This window comes from Centruroides vittatus, unplaced genomic scaffold (genome assembly GCF_030686945.1).
Source record: "Centruroides vittatus isolate TY-2023 unplaced genomic scaffold, ASM3068694v2 contig_738, whole genome shotgun sequence".
Classification (NCBI taxonomy): Eukaryota; Metazoa; Arthropoda; class Arachnida; order Scorpiones; family Buthidae; genus Centruroides; species Centruroides vittatus.
In genome coordinates, this window is record NW_027122474.1 from 569,710 (window position 1) to 594,047 (window position 24,338).

The 24,338-nt window shown below is 31.2% G+C and overlaps 1 protein-coding gene across 14 annotated transcripts in view; it reads right to left on the reverse strand.

Annotated features, from left to right (window-relative positions):
* Positions 1 to 2,851: 2,851 nt before the first annotated feature.
* Positions 2,852 to 24,338, reverse strand: part of LOC136980991 (POU domain protein 2-like) — a 275,556-nt gene continuing 254,069 nt past the window's right edge. For all 14 annotated transcript variants that reach the window (XM_067277203.1, XM_067277196.1, XM_067277200.1 and 11 more), the window contains one exon: positions 2,852 to 5,818. In XM_067277203.1, the coding sequence (XP_067133304.1) occupies positions 5,067 to 5,818 (752 nt within the window). In that variant the 3' untranslated portion in view covers positions 2,852 to 5,066. The remainder of the gene's footprint in view (positions 5,819 to 24,338) is intronic.

Consider the following 24,338-nt stretch of genomic DNA (forward strand, 5'->3'; position numbering starts at 1 on the left):
GTGTGTGTAAATGTGTGTGTATGTGTGTGCGCCATGTAGCTCTGCCAGCCACCTTCCAAACCCGAGGTGATAAAATAATACAATGCGCGCCTACCCTGAGCCTCTACGGAGGTAGCTGGCAAGCGACAGGGAAAGTTATACACAGCATCGACAATGACAATTAACACAACTTTCATCACTGGCTTATTTAGTTCAGTCTCTCTTTCTCCTTGCTATACACAGATTGCCCCGTTTTGTTTAATCTTTTAAATGCATGATATGAAAAATATATGCATCAAAGTTCGACTTTTAATGCTGCGAGGCTGATTCCCGGCCGAGCGCCAGGTAAGTTAGGTCTGGGTTGGAGACTCGTGGCACTTCGAAGGGGGGTGTAGTTTGATTGGTCCCCATCCCTGACCCAACAACATCAACCATCTCTTTAACAGCAGAGAAATGTAGAACACAGTACATATGTGTGTAAACAGCTAGTTAGATAAAGTGAGTGTGTATAACAAGCCTCTTTTTTTTTTTTTTTGGTACTGGAATTTGTAGAAGCACAGCCGTGCCAAGCAACATTTGGTTTGGAATTCAATAGAACCCAAATAGTCAAGTAAAGAACAAGATGGAAAATAACCTTTGCCCATTGTATAACGATAGAAACTCTAAAACAACATCCATGCCCTAATTTACATTAGTGAATATACTGTGATTTACAAATCAAAATTCAGAAAACTATTCTAACTTTTCATTGAACAATATTACAGATTTGTTATTGCACGACAGGTAGCCTTGCAACTATATTTCATTCCAACAATTAAAAAAATATTAAAATAAAGAAATATATAGAAAACTAGGTTCACAAATCTACCTCATTAAAAAAAGATATTGCAATTCAATTTTAATAATAAAAATAAAAATGAATAAATATATATTTCTTTTTTTTGTATTCAAGAATAAAGAATTATTTTTAATTAGAATAAAAAGATGAAATATTATCTAAACAAATATATTATTTGAAATAATAAAAAGAATAACTGCATTCTGTATTTATACAGAAAAACAAAAGAATCTAATATTTTTAGAGGCAGATCTGTGAATATATATATGACAAATATACATATATATATATTTTAACTGCACTAACTTATAATATCCGAAAACATTTTGGAACAGACCTCAACTACTTAATTTAAAACGGATAATTCAAGAAATTCTTTGAAACATGATTTTCATTATAAACATACAATTCAATAATAATCACTCAAAGAGAATTATTTCAAACACAGTGCAAAAAAAACTCATTTACACTGTACCATGTTTGGGCTCTTTTAGCTTTGGCAATTAACAATAAATTGATACAACTATTGTAAACAGATCACAAGCAACAAGCCCACGTCGAATAAATTCCAACGATTTGGGCAGTTCATTCAGTCATGCTTTACATACTAGTGACATTTTCTCTTCATTAGATTATTTTTATATTTAACAAATGAGTTATTTTTAGATTATCCCAATATGAAAAAAAATCATATAAATTAGATCTTGACAGCATAGGAAAGTTATTTATTTATCATCAAATTGTATTTATTTTGATATATTTTTAAATATTTTAAATTATTCATTCGTATAAAATATTTTGAGATTTTGGAAGATAAATTCACATTTAACAATATACATTAGGAAGATTTTGTCGATAAATTTGTTTCCGATGCTGTCGAGAACCAGACAAACAAAATGTATAGTAACCATATATAGCTTCGTTGACATGGCTGTGTTCAGATAAAAAAATTTTTGCCATACAGTGCATGCAACATTGCAGTCTTTCCCTTATCATTTTGACAATATAAACTAGAATTTATTTTAACAGATGGAAAACTGACTCTTATATTGCGAAATATCACCATTTTTCTTTGTATTTATATGTGACAAATATCTTTTCATATTAAATAAAAATTCTCTCTCTAATAGGGAAGGTACACAAACTTTATCGTTATATATATCCCAATGAATGAGAAAAATCACCCATTTCTTGTAATAAAAGCCTGAGAAATGACTCAGTTCAAGCACATCACCAAACAAGGGATATAGATACAAATTATGCCAAGTTTCAATTCCGTGAAGAATACTATGAGTTACACAGTATAATACTCCAAAATAGATTTTGCTCTTGTACCCGTATTCTTCAGGAGCCAAAACTTGGCTACAGGAAAGGCAGCAACATGTTTTAGGAACTCCAGTGAAGCACCAGAGGGAAGGCTGTGGACAGACTTTCCCAGTTTTAAATGTTTTAAGATTTGACAAAATTTACAAAGCTACTCTGTGGATAATCACCATAGCCCAGCCGTGATAACAAGCATTGATCTTGGAAAAACTAAAGTGCTGCATACAACTGTTCACACCATATATAAACACCACAAACGTGCTGTCTACAGTTATCAATTTTGTTTACAAAAAACTGAGAAAGTTGATTTGCAGCTAGCAATTGTCAGCAGTTATTGCTCTGAAGACAGCAACAACTAGTAGTGCACAGGACAGCATACTTGCATAGCCTACTACTTCTCAGAGAAAATCTAACACCAGCTGCTTCAGGAGTTGTTCCCGTCGGTCTAAAGATCTTGTGTCTACACTCCATCAACCCGTAGTTATGGTTTGATTTTGTTGTTTTGTTACACAGAAGGTTAAGAAGAATGGCAGGTACGTTGATATCTGTTGCCTATTATAAAAACTAGTAAACTACACTGTGAAATCTACTCACCAAACTTCTGGATTTTGGAGGTAAAGGAGGAAAACAGATCCAGAGAGCAAGGATGTCATGGTATTATTATTGTATATATATATATATATATAATACATACACATATATATATATACATATACATATATATATCAATAAAATATTTGGTCTAAACATTAACAGAATAGTACTATTTCAAAAATTTTTTTTTAAGAAATGATAAATGATCATTTTTTAAATTTTTAATAATCATGCACATCTTGTAATAAAAAATTTTTCCTTATTGGGTTATATACAAAGGGACAAACAAAATTTTTAAACTAGCATTAAAGCTGCCAGTATGTTAATGTATATATATATATAATGTATATATAATGTTCTAGGACTGTTTTGGGGGAGATAAAAAGCTAAAGTTAGCTTTCTGGTCTTCTACCTCCTGACCTCCATTCTATAAAGTTCACTTCTAATTATAGTAGGGAATACAAAGGACAGACACCAGCATATACAATTGTGAAAACAGCAGGTACAGACATATAGGGAGAATGTAACAGAGGAGTAGTACGTGTGCTTTGTCCTTCATCAACACTAGCTGACAAATGTCATATATGAGACCAACATGCACATCAAAAAACAAATGTCTGGGATACTGCTACTTCTCAAGACTATGTTTCTTAAGGTCTATGTGCTAAGAATGAGGTATGTTTTGAGAAGAGACCAAGGAAATGACTTCCTTGCTCTCTTCCTCTTCTGTCCCTGTCCAGAACACCCTGGACATAAAATATTTGGGAGCATAAACTACAAAATGGTTTTGCAGTTTGATTAATATCACCCACTATTAAAGAGAGACAGACCCTGAGAATCACACAGCTGGATATCGTACCATGACATTCAGAAAAATAGCAACCCAGACAGCATGTTCATTCTAGAGCCATTCCTGAGGAAATCCTAGATTTAAAATGTCCAAGCTCATTATCCTCCACTTAACCTCAATAGGCTTACTAACATGTCTTGCCAAGCGATGGCTCCACGTTTTTTGGAAAAATTACAGTCCAAACAAGACAGTATAGCGTGAGCAATCGATCCCTGATAGCCTTGGTACATTAACAACAGTTTTTCTCAATCTACAGACTTGTCTCCTGTTTTGGAGGAGACATGTAGAATAGAGAAAAAAGAGGAACTTTGATAAAAGTTGATTCTGTGCCAGCATGAAGAGGAAAATATACTAACCATTCCTATACCAGCAAAATTGGGGACAGTGGCTGATCCTACAACTACATACCCCTGCCATTAATGTGTTATTTACACAAACTTGGACAACAGCTGGCTCCCACTAGACATAACAAAGTCACCCAAACAAATGCCTCCAGCTCTGACATCGGAGGGTACACTGTGAATCGCCTATCACAGTGCCAAAGGATAAGATTGAGCTGGAAAGCCAACATCAACAGCAAGCAACACAGGTGTTTTCTGCATAATACTCCTCAATGGCTGATCTGTGAATTAATACACTCTCTCCATCTAGTTTCTTTCAGAATCCACTTCTCCCTAGGGTTTAATAAGTGTGTTTAAATGAAAACAGTCTTATATCCTTCCAAACATGACAGAAAAGAATTGCTAAAATTTTAAGATGATATTTCATGAGGTATTTTCCATGGACTGCATGTATATCACATGCAGCACAAAACTTCACAATGAAATATTACACAATATGAATATGAAACCATTTGTGATTGACTTTGGACTGGTTGACATTCTTTTGATAAATGTACCATGTACCATTACTGAAAATGGACAATAATTCTCAAATACACAATGACACTAATTAAAATGGTACTCTGTGATTTCAAAAGGCAGTGTTGGCTATACACAGGTGCACATGAGACAAGGTAATAATAATAACAAATAAAAGCTGTCCTGCCATTGTAAACTCCAAGAGCTGAAGTGAATAGAGGGGAGGACTGGCCTAAGAAATGTAATAACACAAAAAAGCTTGATGAAACACGGCACTGACCAAAACTGTGAGGTAACTGAAGAAGCTATAGGTTCCCTGAGTCGCAGCATGAGGTGTCAATTGACACAAATCATTCACCTGATACCTGCCCCAATTTTAGGGTAGTTTGGTAACAGTTGTGAGGCCTTGGCTAGCACTGAAGGCATCCCATTGGCTGGATACCTCACATACTGGATCCAAACAATTCAGTTTAGGCAGGACTACAGGTGGAGTTTATCCACACCACAGGAATATAACTGGTGATATGGTTGCTCATAGGAACTGTTATATGGCAGAGTAGCAGTCTATCCCTCAACCAGTCCTAAACCGATTGGGAGTATCTGGAGTATGGCTTGACCATTCCTACTCTGTCTTGATCTCCGTCTTGATTATTGGAGACATAATAGTAGTAGCTCTGGATGTGACCAAGGATGGGGCACTAATGGTTGCCATGGTAACTGAGGTAGCTGGTTGAGCAGAGCTGGCGGATACTATGGTACCCAAGTGTGCAGCTGGTGGTACAGGTATGGTACCACTGGTTGGAGAATGTGCTGGGGTAATTGCTGCAGGCGGTGTTGTTACACCTAATGAGGTAGCCGTGGCTGCTGAGGTTGGTGAGATCCCGAGAGATGCGGCTGCCGCCGCCATAGAAATAGCAACGGCAGGAGGAGTTACGGGAGACGGCAGAGCCTGAGGAGCCGTGACAGTAGAAGGAGGATTAATCCGTTTTTCTTTTTGACGCCGATTACAAAACCATACCCGTACCACTTCCTTCTCCATAGCTAGCGATTCGGCCAGCATAGAAATCTCTTCAGATGTTGGTTTTGGATTTTGAATAAAAGCTTTTTCCAGTGCCAGGCGCACGGTGGTCTCAATACTGGTCCTCTTTTTCCTTCGTCTGCCTATGGATTCTGGAGTAGTATGCGCATTAGTGAGAGCTGTGGGATTATTTAAGGAAGCATCAGCATCTTCTAACCACCGCTGTAACAATGGCTTCAGCTTACACATATTTTTGAAACTGAGGTTCAATGCCTCAAACCTGGAGATAGTTGTTTGACTGAAGTCATTTCCATATAGTTTTCCCATAGCTAATCCTACATCACCCTGAGTAAAACCTGAAATATAAAAAATATAACTCAAGTCAGAAATATATACATATAATTTTTTAAATTTAAATTACTGTAATTGATAATAAATTACATATTTTACTAAAATTATTCTCTAATAAACTTTATTATTAATTAAAAAAGAAACAAAATTATACAGTGTTACTAATAATTTTGTGTTATTGAAAATAATATTTCAATGAAACAAAAGAATTTTCAACAGATCTAAATTATTTTCCTTTCTGACAGATAGATCTTCAAGTTAATGGAATATGAGATATTTATTATATGAAATATATTGTGTTCATAAAAGTGATGTGAGGATTAAGTCATAACAAAGTAGAACAAATTGATTGAAATTCACTAAATACTGAAAGTAGCATATAAACTTTTATATAAAGCTATAAAATCTTGAATTCAGTTCTTTTATTATATGCTGGTGACTCAATAGGCTATCTACATTCTATCAAAGCAAGTCATATGGACCCCAATTTATTGTGCAGCCTGAATTTATCAAAGCCAAACCAAAATGAATAGTAGGGATGTATGAGCAGGATAGATGGCAAGTTGATAAACTGTGACTGCATTTTAAGAGTTGTTCATACACATGGCATAAAGGGTTCTTCCTTATAATGCAACTGATCATATGTGGTTAAATTTTTGGACCCCAAGGACAAGAAGTGCAATATATTAAATCAAAAGTGTATTTATAAAAGCTGTTTAACATTATATATAAAACTGATATATGCATTAAATCTAATGTTCAATATTTATTTGAGTGTAATTTATAATTATTAAGTCTTCACCTATGTAAGTCTTCACCTATTCATTAAAAATAATAAAGCAAAATTCTAATGATCTATGCCCACGGTGGCCAAACTGTGGCTCTTGAGCCACATGCGGCTCTTTTCTAGTATACTTGTGGCTCACTGCAAGATACTTAAATTTATACCAAATTTGTTTTTATTTTAATTTTGCTTTTATTATTTTTTATGTATGATTCCTGGATAATATAAAATAAATAATATATTGTTTGAAATAAAAAAGTCAAAATATGGCAACGTTATACATTATTTATTGAAAAATAAATGTAATATTTATTAAATATCATAATACGTAAAAACATTAATAGAAAAAAATAATTATAATGCTTATTCATCCAAATCAACATTAAAAATGAATATATAATGAATAACAATTTCTATAACGTTAATAGGTTTGAAATTTATATTTTCTTATTGACAATTGAAACTAGGAAACGTTTTAGCATTTTTTTGGTTTTTAAATTTAGATTATGCTACTGAATACGGCAATTATAATTTATTTATTATTAAAAAAATTATATTGTATTATAAAACATAATATAAAATGAAATAATAGCTAAAGTGTTGTTTTTTTTTATAAATATTTAAATGAATTGCTGTGGAAAAATATGTATATATGTATATGCGGCTCTTCAACGAATTCTGTTTTCAATATATGGCTCAAGTTCTAAAGAGTCTGGCTACCCCTGATCTATGCAATCATATTTATTAGGAGAATTCAACATCTGATAAAAATATTATTAATTCCAATTTATGTAACTACATATCCTTATTTACTCATTCTCTTGAGATTGCATCAACTCACTTAGATCTCCCTAGTATACATGACTAAAATTCTATCAAAACAAATGCCCAATAAGTCTTATCCCTAATTTTATTAGTCTGTACACTTTTAAAATTAATTAATATTTGCAGTTATTCTAGCATTTATACACCATTTTTTATATAAATATAAAATGCCATTAATCCAAACAATAGTTACAATAATTAGTTTGGATCAGTAAGAATACACTTGTATATATTATAAACAACAATAATGGGGAAAGTTGATAAAATATTATTTTTTTTATATTCAGTATTTCAGTTATAAATGAAAATATTTTGTTTTTATTAATATTGCTCTAATTATTTTTCTAACACATTTGATAAATATATTTGAAATAATTATAGACAAAAGAAAAATTTATTTTTGTTGTAAAACATTCGAATTAAAACATTTTAGTTCTGCAATTGTTGCTCATTTAGCTATTATGCATTAATTTTAGCATTGTTTAGCATTTTAGCAAATAGTTACCATTAATTTTACCACTGCATACAAATTTTAATACTTAAGATTCTGCTGTATTGCATGGATGCACAACTTGCACACATCTAAATTTTTCAATGTAGCATGCAGTCTGACTTTGGTAAGTATGTTTATATTAATAGGTCTACCCAAATATTCATAAATGCATTAGCATTATCTTAATTTACACAGTTAACCACACTCGTTTATAGGTACTGGTATAATATACAATAGACTCACAACAAATTTACACAAATATAATACATTTAAATATAACATAATTTTGTATTGTTGGATCTGTATACAAATACTTGTTTCATATCTGTGTGAGTATGTTTTAGTTATAAAATTGTGGCATGTTTAAAAATGATTTAACCTAACACAGCTCAAAGAAAATATTGTGGCACTATCAATGTTGTGTAAAATGTTTCTATTTTTAGTGCACTTATCTAATTCTTTTAATAGTTTATAATTAAATATAATCAAAGCCAAACTATTGCCAAATTACATTCGGCTATATTACTATTCTTATTAGTAATTAAATGCTAAACAATTTGGCACTAAAGGCAGGTGTTAGATGCCATTCTAGTGCCAAATTACTTAGCATTTAATTAATTAGTAGTAGTAGTAGTAATATAGCCTGATATAATTTGGCAATTGTTTGACTTTAATATATAACTATTGAGTTTAGATGTTTATGTTTGTATTAAATATAATTACAGTCTAATTAAATTATTAATTTTTTGGTTTTCTGTAATTTATTTATCATCAACTGAAATAGTTTCTTTGCATTTATTACTTTAAATGCACCAACCACAAAAAAATTGATCACAATTAACTTAGAACTGGATATAATACAACACAGAAACCACTAGAATCCAGCAAACTTCACTTTATTGTACGAGGGCTATTTTTTAAATAAGGTCCGTTTGTGAATGAAAGTGAGAATAATGCACAATCAAGGCAGTACGCATGGGCTTCTGCTCCGAGCAAGCATGGCGCGTGTTTTGATGCCATTTGTAGCCATATCGTCTGTCTGTATGCTGAGCTGTATAAGTTTAAAATGTTTAAGAAAATTGAGTCTCCCGCCGACTGTGAGATGTGATCTGTTATTCGATTCTTGAGTTCAAGAAACCTGGCAGCAGCGGAAATTCACCATCAGATTTGTGAAGTTTACAGTGATAATGCTATGAGTGACAGTAAAGTTCGAAAATGGGTAAGAATGTTCAAGGATGGGCGAGTTAATGTGCATGATGAGCCACGCTCTGGCCGACCTTCTCCGATTTCTGAAGATTTTGTTCCTGATGTGGATAACAAAATTCGAGAGGACCGACGATTCACGATTTCAACGTTATCAATTGAATTTCCACAGATTTCAAGATCAGTCTTGTATACCATTGTTTCAGAGAAACTAAATTATCGAAAATTGTGTTCTCGGTGGGTTCCAAGATTGCTTTCTGACGATCACAAAACAAAAAGATTAGACAGTGCTTTATCGTATTTGACTCGATACGATCATCCACAAAGTCCAGACCTTGCACCCAGTGATTTTCACTTGTTTCGATACTTAAAGGAGTTCCTTGGTGGTCAACGGTTCAACGATAACGAAGAAGTGAAAACTGCAGTCGTGGATTGGGCTTCTTGACAGGCGGCAGATTTCTTTGAAGTCGGAATTCAAAAATTGTTGAGTGGTATGACAAATGTTTAAACAAAAATGGAAATTATGTAGAAAAGTAGATAAAAGAATGTAGAATATGGAAAAAATCTATTTTAATGATATTTACAGTATTTTTCTTTTTATTAAAAAACGGACCTTATTTAAAAAATAGCCTTCGTAATAAAAGAAATATTTGACATTTTTGAAATGTCATCCTCAGGTTTAAATGGAACAGAATGCAAAATGAAAGACAGAACATAATTTTAAAATTAACAAACATTATCTGACTGGATGAAACATAACTTTCCTTGGTTGAGGTTGTTGCATTTAAGTGTATAAATATAAATATATGTTGTACTAAAAAGATACTTTGAGTAGAGATTTCCACACACTGGCAAATGTTTATTTTATTACAGTAAAGTGAATTTTGCTGAATTCTAGTGGTTTCTGTGTTATTTTTAATGCATCCTTTATTAATTCTGATCTTCTAATTTCTAATTTTTCCATGTAAAATTGATAAAAAATATTGTAATTTCATTTTAAAGTATTAAATTATGAAATGTATTCAAACCATTTCTATACTGTTGAATTGAAAAGTAATGCTAATTTGTTAAAACTTCAACTTTTATAATAAAGAACACAATATATTGAAAGCATTTTAAATTAAATAATTGGTAATTATAATTATTATTTTCAATCTATAAAACTTTATACTACTTTATACTTTTTCCATAACAATTATTGATTATTTCATTATATGTTTATAAAATTTTATTTTAAAGATTAAAAAAGTTTATTTTTGTTATTTCTCTAAATGATTATACACACGTATTTTCACAATTCTGCTTGCTTTTAATGATATAATTCTTAAAATAATTATAACATTAAATAAGATGTGGCTATTATATGGGGTAATCCAAAAGTCAATAAATATTTTTAAAAATCAATATTTCAGTAAGTTTTTGATGTATGGCAATGAGATTAGCATGGAAATGCATAAAATCACAGGGGAGTTTTCCAGAAAGGTGTCAAAATTAGTTCTAATTATATATGCCAAGCAATGCTTTGATCCTTATGACCACAAAGAACTGCATCATAGCAAATGTTCAATGTGGCCTTCACTGTCAAGCATGGTCTGAAGACATGTAACAATGTTATGGACAGCATGAAAACATTTCTGAAGACACCCATGCGATATCACGTGAGGTAATGCACCATCTGGTGGACGTAATTTTGACACCTTTCGGGAAAAAAAACCCTTTGATTCTATGCATTTCCATGCTAATCTCGTTTCCATACATCAAAAATTCATTGAAATATTGATTTTTTAGATGTTTACCGACTCTTGGTTTACCTTGTACAGTACATATACTACTGTTGGTCTTTAATTATGTATGCTGGGCTGTGGTAAGTTTATTTGATATGGTTTGCATAATATTCAATAATCATCTGAGCATTAAACAAACTATCATTTTGATATTAAGATATATTTCTTTTAATTTACAAAAATTAAGAAAATTTGATAAAATAATAAATGGAGGAATTATTTTTATTAAATTTTTAAAATGTATTTTGTAAAGTGCAGTCAGAACTAGAGTTTGCTTAAGGCTCAGGTATTTATTGACTTTTATATAAATCATAATAAATAATATTATTTACACATACTATGTCATCAATGATCATTAGCTGTGCAATTTGATCTTAAATAATAAAAAAAAATTACTTCAGGTGCAAATTGAATGTAGAGAAAATAAACAATGTATGATTGTTATCTATAAGAGTTATGTTATCTATCACATTTTAAACCTAGAATGATTTCAGTGCACAAACAATAATGTAACATTTGTAATATTGAAATTGTCCAAACCAATCAGATGTACAGTACCATAATCTTGTGCAGATAACTTGCATCAGCATATACCCTGCAAATACTGCTAAAATAGGAAAACAAGTTTTTTGCATAATCCATATAACTGTATATCCCATCCTAATAGCCACCATTGAAATATGACACTTACCAATATGCAGTTTATAATTTAAAATATTAAAATCTTATTTTTATTTCTGTTAACAGTCTATTGCAGATGAAATGGAAAAACAGAATACTGAGATAATCTCCTAAACTTCATAAGTGTTGAAAATACAACAAGGCCATTGAAAAATTCTTTTATTTCTTTTAAAATTCACTTTATTTCTGTTTTATTTATCAAATAATAATTAATATTAATCAGAGCCGGCTAGAGGGCAGTACAAATGGCACGACCACATAAGGCCCTGTGATCCTGCACGATCCAACTCTTGTGAAATTTAAAAATTGATCATTTCATTATTCTCTTAATTTAACTAATTTTCACTAATCTATTTAATGGATGTATGTTTATTATTAAAATATTATTAGTTTTCCGGCTGTTATATATAACTGAGGAAAAGTATGGTGATAGGTCAAAAAATGACTCCAAGATTTTTACATTTTTGGACTCAGGACATCTTGAAATGTCAAGAAATACAAAAAAAAAAAAAAAAAAAAAAAACATTCAGAGGTAATTTCTGTACATATGGATGTTTGTGTGTGGTGGCATAGTTTTCTTCACCCTCTTTTAAGCTTTATAATTCCTGTGCTTTTTGTCAAAAATTTCTGAAATTTTGTAGGAAGTTTGTTTATTAGGGGGACTTAGTGCTATTAAATTTTGGTAATTAAAGGTCGAGGGGGTCGGGACAAAAGGTCGGAACAACTTTGCACTAAGCCCTACTATTTCTTGAACCAATCCTGATATTAATATTATAGATATTTTACTGTATTAATAATAAATTATAAATGCAAAAAATAAACATGAAAAAATTAAATAGAAAATAGTTTTAATGTCAATAATAATGTTCAAAGTTGATCACTCAACCTCTTACTCACTGTAAGGCTAGATTAATAAGAAAGAGGCAAGTTGAAAAAATTGTTTAGGAACATATAGGACCAATATTAATAGGACTGCTTACATGAACACATTCAACTTTATTATTTTAATTTTCCCACTTTTTCAAAGCTTGGTGTGGAGAAGCTTGATGCAAAGCTTGTTGAATAATACTGTTATCATAGCTACAGGGGATAAATCTCCTGTAGCTATGATAACAGTATTATTCAACAGAAATTTTATTTCCTTACATGGTAGAAAAATGTTGGGTTATAATGGTCAGGCCATGCTGAAATTCTGTTTCATTCATCCAAGTACTACTAAAAACTCCAACAACAAGTTGCTTAACTTTTCTGGCAATATTTAGTGGCACCATCTGTTATCATATTTTATTATTAAAAACTTTTTATTTTAACTATTATAAAATGGCAAAAAGCTTGATTTTGAGGATAGGGATGGATTTTTAAAAAAAATTGTAAATGCTAATGAGTAAAATTGTCATTAAGTTCAACCCTACTGGAGATACATACATCCCTTTTAACTAGAGGGTGGAGAGATAATCATCAAAATTTAATAACATCAATCCCCATAATAAAAAAACATCCCTGCAAAATTTCAGAAATTTTCAACAAAAAGCACAGGGGTATTAAGCTTCAAAGAGAGTGAACAAAATAATGCCCCCCCCCACAAACATACAAATCTATACATACAAAAATTACCCTTGAAGTTTTTTTGCACTTCTTGACATTACATTTTGGACCTGAGACCTTGAAAACATCTTGGGGGAGCATATTCTGACCAATCACCATACTTTCCCTCTGTTATATATAACTGCCAGGAAAGTAAAAATATTATATGAAGATTTACCATACTACTGTCTTCTGATTTGAAAGTTATTTAGTAATAGTCTAAATTGCTTATGAATGTTATTTTAATATAAAACAGATTTCTTCACTGCAGAATTATAAAACAAAATGACAATTATACCATGTTTAGTTTCAATTTTGTTAGCAAATGTAAAAAGTAATGCTGTTGTGCATAAATAAGGTGAAATATTGTACAGTTGTGGTAGGGTTAGCATTTAAACATATAGTTATTTTAATCTTTAAAATTAATTTTTCAGCAATAAAAAATGTTTCTAGTCTACTAGCACTAAATTATCAAGTGATGTCTTAATTGTCAACAAGACTGACTGACTGCTCATCAAAAATGATTTTGAAAGTTCATCTTGTTTTGGATAGATTATAAATAGTCATAACCTGCTTTTAACAGAGTATTGAATAAGGAAGCAGTTTGCTGATGACATTAAAATTACTCAGCTTCTAAATAGAACCTTCTGAATAGTTTTCTGAGAGTAATTATATAGATGAAAATTACTGGAAACTTATCAGTTTTCAAGATAAAAGTTAAAGAAGGAGAGTGTAATATTATCAAGAAAGACATTGACTGATGCACAAAAAATGATCAGAAGAGAACTAAAGGTAAAATGTAAGGACACATATATTTGTGATTTATGAAAAATCTTCAGAATATATGGGCAAACCAAGGTTTATTAAGTTCAAGGAATTGTTTTGGCACTGTTTGGTAAAGTAGCTTTAATACAACTGGATAACTAAGTCAATGACATCAGAGTTGCCAATTTAGCAGAAAATTTGCTAAATCTAGCTTTCCAGTACTATTGTCAAATAGCTTAAAATTTATATTCTCTGCCTGGTGGAAATGTTAGCAGGTTTATTTTTGGTCATAATGACAGAAAGGGGATATGCAGTAGCTAAAATTTATTTTAGTGTTTTGTTTTTTAATTTCCATTAGAGAATATTGATTTTCTCATTATTCATATTTCTGTTTGGAGCAGAGTTCTTTCTTCATGGTAGCACTTAATAAAGTGCTAAAGACAAAATTCTATTGTAAAAAATTGTGTGTGTTCATAAAGATCTATTTGCTAAGCACCTAAATTTTCCTGTAGATAACTTAAGAAATGTATTATGCAAAATTTGGTTTTTGAATAAATTCAGTTAGTATAGAGAGAGACTTGAGCTTGTTAGTAGAGAGAGAGACTTGTGATAGAGAGAGACTTGTGCCATCGAAAGTGCTTGTGAACTCATCCAAAATAGTTAACGTTCGTAACGCCACAACACGTAAGTGTAACTTATAATATTAACAAAAGTCGGCGTGAAGTGATTATTATATTTGTTAGAGAGACTTTTGTAATATATGTAAATTCATGATATTTATTTAAATCATTATTACAGCTTCATATATCATTCTGATAATGATTCAAATAAATATGGATTTCAACATATTGCAGAATTAAAAGAAATATTTTAATTACTCATACCTTTTCTGTACTGTCAAAACCATTTACTGCCTGTATTTATGGACTATAGTTATAACATTTAAAACAGAGTTAACCTGACTCATCTAAATTTCATTCAACACCTTTTCAATTCCACCAAAATCCAAATTTTAACAATTACAAACTCAGCCTTATTCAAAAGACCTTCTTCAGGTTACATTTGATGTTTGATGAGATTGTTCTAAAGTAGAACATTCTATAATGGAATATTGGATTTAAAATTTTGAATATAGTTCTTAGAATATAAAACATGAGATAAGTAATCCAGAATGAGATACAAATGTGGATGTGCAATATTGAGTAAAAATAAAAAATAAAATGCAATTACAAAAAGTAAAATAAAATTACAGAAGTTAGTTGGATGGTACCAGACAGATGTCAAAGATGAGAATTTCAGGAGTCCTAGTCTTAAAACAAAGATACACTAATATTTAAAATACATAGGGGCCACCAACCAATCATTACAGGATAAGTTAATAGAGCACAAGTACAAATGTAAGAATCTATAACTGCATGGTATGTGGGAGTTGCTGGTTCAAGTCCCACTTTGGGCTGATTATTTTCTTCCAGAACCTTCTAAATTATTAAATTTATCAAGAAATGATGCCTAACACATACCTCTAGACCAAATGACTTGAAATTTAGTTAGTAGGTAGTAGCATTAATATAACTCAATGTAACTTGGCAATTGTTTGGCTTTCAACATAAGTACACTGTTGATAAGAAAACAGCCATCACAATGCTAGCTGCTTACTCCTTGGATCTAGACATAGAAATTAAATTTGATGACTTACACCTCATATATTTCACCAGCAATGCAACAGATCTAATGGGCCTGAAATTATTGGAGATTTTTAAAATCTGAAAAAAAAGGATGCTATTTCAACTATAAAGATGCAGAATCTATTTCCTTTGCATGGAAATCTTTTTATGTCTCCTTAAATGTTATTATTGATAAGTGATAATTGTGTGTAAGTTTAAAGTATGATATGTATATGTTTTGCTGCTACTTTGTGTAAGAACTGTATTCAAATTTTAAAACCAGTATTCCATTACAGAATGTTCTACTTTAAAATATCAAATGTAGCCTGAAGAAGGTCTATTGAATAAGACCAAGTTTGTTGTTGAAATTTGGTTTTTACTGGAATTGAAAAATTGTCGAGTAAATTTATCTCACTTTGTTTATTCACATTCAATATATCTGATTCAGCTCCTTCTAATTCAGTTATTACATTATCATTTGTGCCTGCTTTGATGTCATTGGCAAAATCAAAATCTTGACTATCATCTTAGTCTTCAAACTCATCATCTCCAATTCCTAATTATCCTAAATTGATCTTGACTTACAAACTCAATCATAACTTTTACATGCTCAATATTTAATAATAATAATAACTTTATTGCAAAAAAAAATGTTTTCATGAACCTAGGAATTGAGTGCTGTTGACTCTAGACAATTTGAAGAGATAAAATTTTAGCTGTACTTATTACCTGTCACTTTAAATTACATTGCCCTACACAGTGCAGTACTTTGTGTTTCCTGTGCTTTTCACCTGGGGCTTCATTTAACAGCACCTTTTATTCTCCTGGGTTTAGTGGAAATCAAGGAAATACAGTATATATAATTTATTAGTGCAGTTTAGATCCTATTTCACACACTATCTATACAATTTGTTGACCAAAGGTACAAGCAAATGGTAACTGATATGTACACAGTAAATAAAAAATATAATAGCAAAAGTATGATCTACACATCTCTTTCATGTTTGTTTTCTTAACTGTACTGTATTTTGTTGGCAGTAATTCAAAAGACTGTATACATTACATAATTGCATGCATTTGAAATACATATGACAACCTTAATTCATATATTTAATATATAAGGAATGAAATTAATAATTATTGCAAAATTTTTAATTTCTATTGTCAAAACCTATCAGTCAACATCGATCCTTTTCATAATGGTTACACACTTACATGCATTGAAATTTGATTGGAAAGTACAATATTTTTATTTCAACAGATATCCAGAAAATATCCTTCAAGTTCATCAGATATTACAACTGAAATAATATTTTACAGAATTTATAATAACTGAAAATTAATGTGCCTATATTAGGCAGTACTTTTCACTAACTTCATGTATATAATCTGCAGATCATGTACATGAAATTATGGCACTTCAAATCCTTTTCATAATGGCAAATGTTTTTATTTATAAACATAAAGAAACATCACAAAACCCAATAAATTTGTAGAGCCAAACAACCACCAGATTATCAGGCTACTTTTCTGCAATTATACTTATATTTTTTATTTATTTCAAATAATTTCAATGTGCAGTTTTATTTATTCCAAATAATTTTAATTCATTTCAAGTACAATACTTTTGGTACTTAGTATTTTCAAATACTCTCTATTACATGAAATATTTACAATATATTTTAAAATATTTATAAGGATTGATCAAAAAGTAAGGTTTACAAGTGATATTCTTGGAGTTTCGTTTGTGATAGAGAAATTAGAGAAATGAGAAGTGTGTGGTAATTCCAATACATGCAGTTGGCAATGGTGCAGAGTTTCAGCCACCCGCCACCTACAGCGCTAGTTGTAGGTAAACACAAATGGCGACTCATTTGGAAAACTGGTCTTGCAAAGAAATCCACTCAGTTATTCAATTTCTGTGGGCGAAACACGTAACTGCGGCTGAAATTCACTGGCAGTTGGTAGAGGTTTACGGACAGATTGTAATGTCTTATCAGCATGTTGCAGAATGGTGTCAGAAGTTTGCAGCCCGTAGAGAAAATGTCACTGATGAGGATTGCAGTGGCTGACCCAGCACGGCATCAACAGATGTCAAAACAGCACACAGCAACCGCTGACCTATACTGCAAGACCTTGACACGATTGCGCGAAGCAATCAGGAGGAAACAGCCAGGACTTCTCACTGAGGGAATCACCTTTCTTCATGACAACGTGCGACCTCATGCAGCCCAGAAGACTACCACACTGTTGAAGCAGTTTCACTGGGACATAATCGACCACCCTCCCTACAGCCTGGACCTCGCTCCAAGTGACTTTCACCTGTTTCCTCTCTTGACAGAGAACCTAGCAGGACAACGATTCGCTTCAGATGAGGAAGTGAAATCCTCTGCGACAACTTGGCTGAATATGCAAGGATAAGATTTTTACCAGGAGAGAATTTTCAAACTCATCACATAAAGTGATAAGTGCCTAAACCATTATGGAGACTATGTCAAAAAATAACCTAATGTATGTACTATCAGTTGGATGTATTGATTGTATGAAATAAAATGTACACTTTTCACTGCAGGCTTTGTAACCTTCTTTTTTAATCATCCCTTGTATTATGTTTAAATGTAAACAAGAATAATTACAAATAAAAAATCATCATCTTTATAAAAACCTTTCTAAATGTCAATTATTCTAATTGTCTTCAAATTATATTAAATTTAAATGGAGTAAGGGGTTGGCAACCTGTAGCACATGTGCCAAATGTGGCAGGTGGGACTATTTTCAGTGGCACTCTGATTGAATAGAAATATAATAAAAATTATATTTTAATTACTATAAAAATAGATATGTATTATATAAATGGTGCAGTTTTCTTTATATTGCTTTAAAAATCAATTCTTTAAATATTTCTTCAAAAAAATTGATGAGACTTCATAGGTTAAATCTGAAGAAGTTAACCAATATTTTTTGTCTGAATCGCATTTCATCAAAGACAAAAACTTCTGAGTGTCATCTTCGTTATTCTTTATTCACTATGCATTTCAGGTGCAAGATTTTTTTTGTATAACTTGCACCCCTCATCAGGTGTTACATTTCTACAAATTGGTATAAATACAATTATTACAGTGATTATTACAGTAAAATTACAACTTTAAATATTACAACTATTATTACAACTTCCATTATTTGGATATATTCACACAATAGTAAACTAACCTATTTTATGTTTAGACATACAGCTATGCGGTGTTGATGTTGTATCCCCTAAGGCATTTCTGTCTTTCTTTCTGTTTGCTTGCTCTTTAGTCCCTCCCATTTTCTCCCATACGTTGTCAATCTCCAGGCCATTATTTAAGTTTATGGTTTTGCTTTTATTAACAATTGCAAAGTGTTCTTTGAATTTACGTAGATAACTGTCTTTTTCTCTGTGGATTATTTTTACACTTTTTCATTAATTGCACATCCAAACCTGCTGTAGTGATTTGTCCATAATGATTGGTTATATTTAAGTCTAATTGCTGCTTCATGTTCTTTCATTCTGGATCTGAGTTGCCTTCCTGTTTCTCCAATGTATATTGCTGGTTTTTTACATATACATTTTATCTCATATACCACTCCTGCTTTGTTTAGTATTTTGTAATTTTTAATTTTATTGCTATTGATGTTTTTAATTTTATTTTTTAGTTTGGCTGCTAGTATAACACCATGTTTTCTGAAAACTTCTCTATATTTTTCAAATGTTCCTTTAATATAGGGGAATGATGTATATGTAATATTCTCATTCTTATTTTTAACATTGATTCTGTTAGTTTTGTTGAAACCACGTCTTCTATTTCTTGTTTTGATTGATGTCACAACTTGGTGGATTTAAAGACACTTGGCAAAAAGAAAGCTATGAAATAACGATTGACAAAATTTATATTAACAAGAACCTTAGCATCGAAATCCATAAAAACTGGTTACAACTATTAAAATAAAAAATCTTAAAAAGTATATTTATACAATTGTAGGTGTGGCTGTGCGCAGCATTCTGAGTGTAAGAGACTTTGTGCAGAAGGTGACGGGCAGATGTCCTCCAGACGCAACACATGTTCATTACGTAACAGACTGACGAGGGGCGAAAGCCTGAAACATGTTTTTGTAAAGTTTATGAAATAAATATCGATGAATTTTGCCAAGTGTCTTTAAATTCACCAAATTGTGACATCAAACAAAACATTGAATCTGCTTTTTTATAAATGTAGTTATCCATTTTTAAAGCGATTTTTAAAGCAATATATTTTAATTATTAATTAATTATTTAAATGGAAGTCATTGTTCAGCAAAGGTTTGTTTGTTTAATTAAGTTACAATAATGCAACACTTGGGTGATCTGCCTAGGGGGAATGCCTTCCAGGAGGTCTTTTTAAGGGTAACTGGCCCTATTCAAGCATTACAGATGTGGAAAAAGCTGGAAAACTCCACGCGGCCAGCTGATCCTGATGAGGCGCAAACCCAGGATCGAATTCCCAGTGTTCAGGGAATGGAACCACTTAGCCACTGGTGGGCCAGTTCAGCAAAGGCCACGGTACATTAAAAACAAATCTCTTGTTTGTATATTTCTATTACAGTGAATGTGTTTATGCTCCATGTTGCCATTTATGTGTTATACAAGAACATAATTCAATTAACAACTTAACTTCAAAATTATACATTTTTAAAGTCCGTTATAACTGGACTACTTTTGATAACATATGTAATAAACTAAGTAGAATCATGTCAGCACTTGGAATAACACTAACTTATGTTTGGCACAACACTACTGTTGCTGATCCCTGGAGTAAGTTATAAACAATAAGTTGGCTTATCAAATGCAAAAATAAATATTTTCATTTTACAAAATATAATTACACAAATGCAGGCTTTTATGATTACAAGATGCCTCTACTAAACAATCCTCATTAAAAACCGACACAAATATTCATGCCTAGAATATACTTGAAATAAAAATTAAATATAAGGAATAAAACAGAAAAATTTCAAAATCACAATTGAAAATAGGCATTAAGACTGATTGGCAGAAATATTAAATTTTGCCAATTTATCCTATTTAAGCCGAATAAAAATAAATTTTAAAATAATATTGGTGTAGTTATTGTTTATGTTCAATAAGTTTTTATTTCTGTTTAAATTAATTTATTGAAAATTCATATTAATTATAAAATTTTAATTGTATTCACAAAAAGTATTTCATTTATTTTAGAGCTATAACCATTTCTAAAGTTGAAACTAAATCTAACTGTCATTATTGGTTTAAAGATTGCCAGGCATAACATAATTGTTTTTCATCTTTGAAATTGATGCAAAAGTCCTTATTTTCAAATTATTTTCAATTTGATGCAAAAACCCTTATAAGCATTTTTTATGACATACTTTATTCCAGTCTTTGAACTATTCCAAATCAGTAAAACTTTCATGGATCATGGGGGTAACAAAAGACACTAGCATGGGGAAATGCAAAGAAAATGATCAATAAATAATTAAATAATAGAGGTAAACAAAAACACAGGATTTTGAGTGTAAAAATGTTGATAGGTGTGTCAATATGGAATGTGATCACCTTTACTGGAAACACACCTACAGCATCAATTCATGCCAAAAATAAGATCATATATCGTGGTTTGGGGTATCTGCACTAATTCTCAGACTAGACATGTTCTTAGCTCCTAAAGGTTCCAGGGAGGGTCATGGAGAGAAGTTAAACATCTCCCAAGCATGTCCCGTACATGCTTGATGGGATTCAAGTCAGGTGATCTTACTGGCCATTCCTTAAAAAGCAGTGTTTCCAAGTTTAGGTACTGGCTGACAATGCAAGCCCTATAAACTTACATGTTATTGATCATAAAAATATTATAAGGGCCCATGGCCGTAAGAAATGGACGAACACAATGTGCAAGGATGTCATCTCTATATTGCACTGCAGTTACACTGTCACGAGGGAAAATGTGGAGATTAGTGTGGCTAGCAATCCCTACTCAAACCATTAAACACTGCCTCTGTATGCACGCATTTTGCAGATGTTACTGATATGATAGCAAGTTCCAGGTGTTCTCCAGACCAATAACTGTCGAGAATCAGTCTGCATACCAAACTGTGACTCATTCATGAAAAACACAGCACTCAAGCCCAATTTGACCAGGATCATCTGTGTGAGGTGTCAATGGGACACAAACTGCTGGTCATATTGCGTATAGCTGGCCTGCATGTAGACATCTGTAAATGGTTTGCCACAATACTACTCTTTCTGTTGATGTTACAAGGTCTGAAGTAAGCTGATGTGCAATGATTGAACTGTAGCATTGTGTTTGCAGAAACAGAAAATGGTCATCCTGAGCAGTTGTGAATCTTGGATGTCCACTTACTGGTCTTCATGACACTGTTCCTTTGCTTTGCTATTCCACAGGAAGCAAATGATGCAACAATTGACACTTAGGACTTGGCTACTTCTGACTGTTACTAGCTCCCTTTGAGACACCCTAATTGCCTCCCATTGCCTACCAGCACAAAAATGATATATACTACTCATTTTTCAAAATTTGGCTATCCAAATTTCTTTCTGGAGTTTGTAAAGTAGGGATACAGGGTCTGCACAAAATGTCTATTTTTATACCTGCCACACTTTCTTCATTGAAAATGTTGATATGCAAAATTTTTTCTGCAGGCTAGTTTCTGCATGCATATGCCTGTCATGTGTGCAAATGTTTTAGCTATATGTTATTTCTTTTGTCAAATATGCTAATTTTTCACTTTGTTGCTTAACTTTTGGACATGAGTGTACTCTATTGTAATGAATCAATTTTGTTTCAAAATTTGTATATTATGAGAAGTAACTTTTTTTATTGTAATAATAAAAGAAAATCAAGTATTCTATTTACACAAACAATTTAAAAGCTTTTATTAATTTGACATCTTTGGAATATCACAATATATATGCATATTAATGTATTGATTTTTATACAATATTCTTGTAGTCAGGGTGGCCATTTTTTAAAAATGGGATGTGGGACAAAAAGAGTGAAAGGGAAAATAAAAAATTTTTATTACATGAAATTTTTTAATAGAACAAATTAACAAAAATAAGTTTTAATTTTTGTACATAACATATACATATTTTCTCAAAAAATTACATAACTATAAAAATCGTATTAATTACAAAACATTATTTATTCGTAAGTATTATCATCATTGGCCTATCCCCTTGTGGTCCCCAAAAAATATTATTTATAACATAAACTATACAAAAATATAAAATTCATATCAATTAATCAGTTGTTGAATATTTATTTATTTTTTTAAAGTAATTTGCAAATTATATAAAATTATGGAATTTCTGAGTAATAAGGCGGGAGAAGGGACTTCTGTTTTTAAATCGGGACATTCACGTCGAAACCAGGCGGATGGTCTCCTGCTTGTAGTATAAAATAATTACAATTGTTTGTTTGATTATTAATTATTTATTTTTGTTATAAAACAAATTCACATATTATAATATTTTGGGTACAACATAAGTATCAATTTAAAACTATTAATTCTTCTGTTTTTGTAAAGTTCTACATTCTCAAAATTGTTTGTACTATGCTGCCCTCTATTGGTGAAATTTATTATTTTGCATTATTTTCAATACATACTGGCATCTTCTAGTAAAAAAATAAAAACTTTTCTATTGTTAAGTAGAAGAAATGTAATATGTTTTGGTTTTATGATAAAATAACAAGCAACATTGAACTAGAATAAACTGAAAATATGTCAAAGTAAAAAATAATGTCAGTGAATAAGATGGTTGATTTCGTTCAAAATGTAGAATAGTTATTTAGAATCTACTACATTTGATATTTAAACAACATTTTGTAACATTCAGATGTTCTAGATTTTACATTCTAGAATATAATTTGATTCCTTTATTAGTATATGAAACAGCTAATTATTTATAACAATATCTAAATGTTCTAATCTTAATGTTACTGGTAAAATTATTGTTCAGATTGTAGGAAAACTTCAGTGAATATGGTAATGATATTCATAACAAACTGACTGACTTCAAATACAGGTATACCTCGCCTTACGTCGGTAATTGGTTCCAGGAGAGACAACATAAGTCAAAAACGGTGTAAGTCGAATTTACTTGTCACTAGGCTAAACCACAAATTACTATTCCCAGTTCTGTATTTTATTTATAAATGCATTTTTAATAATGTATGGTTAATAAGAATCTATTGAATATTTTAAGCTTACAAACAAATAAATTTTAGTTTTTAATATAGTACAGAAAAAAGTAATCTAAATTTACAAATATCTAAATTTAGATTTCTTGCATCTGGCAGCATGCCTTATGATTATTGCAAGCATTCGCAATGATTCGGCATTCGGGTAACGACCTTGACTATTCACAAAAATGTCGTATGGGTTATTCTATTTTGTGCACATACCCTACTCTTTATTAGTAAATAATTACGATTTGTCTGGTTTTTATAATGATTTTAATTTATATAAATTTCAATCTAATTTTTTGTATCTGTCCTATAAGACGACCCTAGATTTTGATGGCCTTTTTTTATGATTCAACTATCGTCTTATCCGCCGAGATATACGGTACTTGTAAATGTACATGTTTACAGTTTGGTTACAGTACATCGCGGACTCTTTATTTGTGAATGTTAAGACATTATAAAATATGATGATTTTTTAAGGTTAAATAACAAATACAGTTAT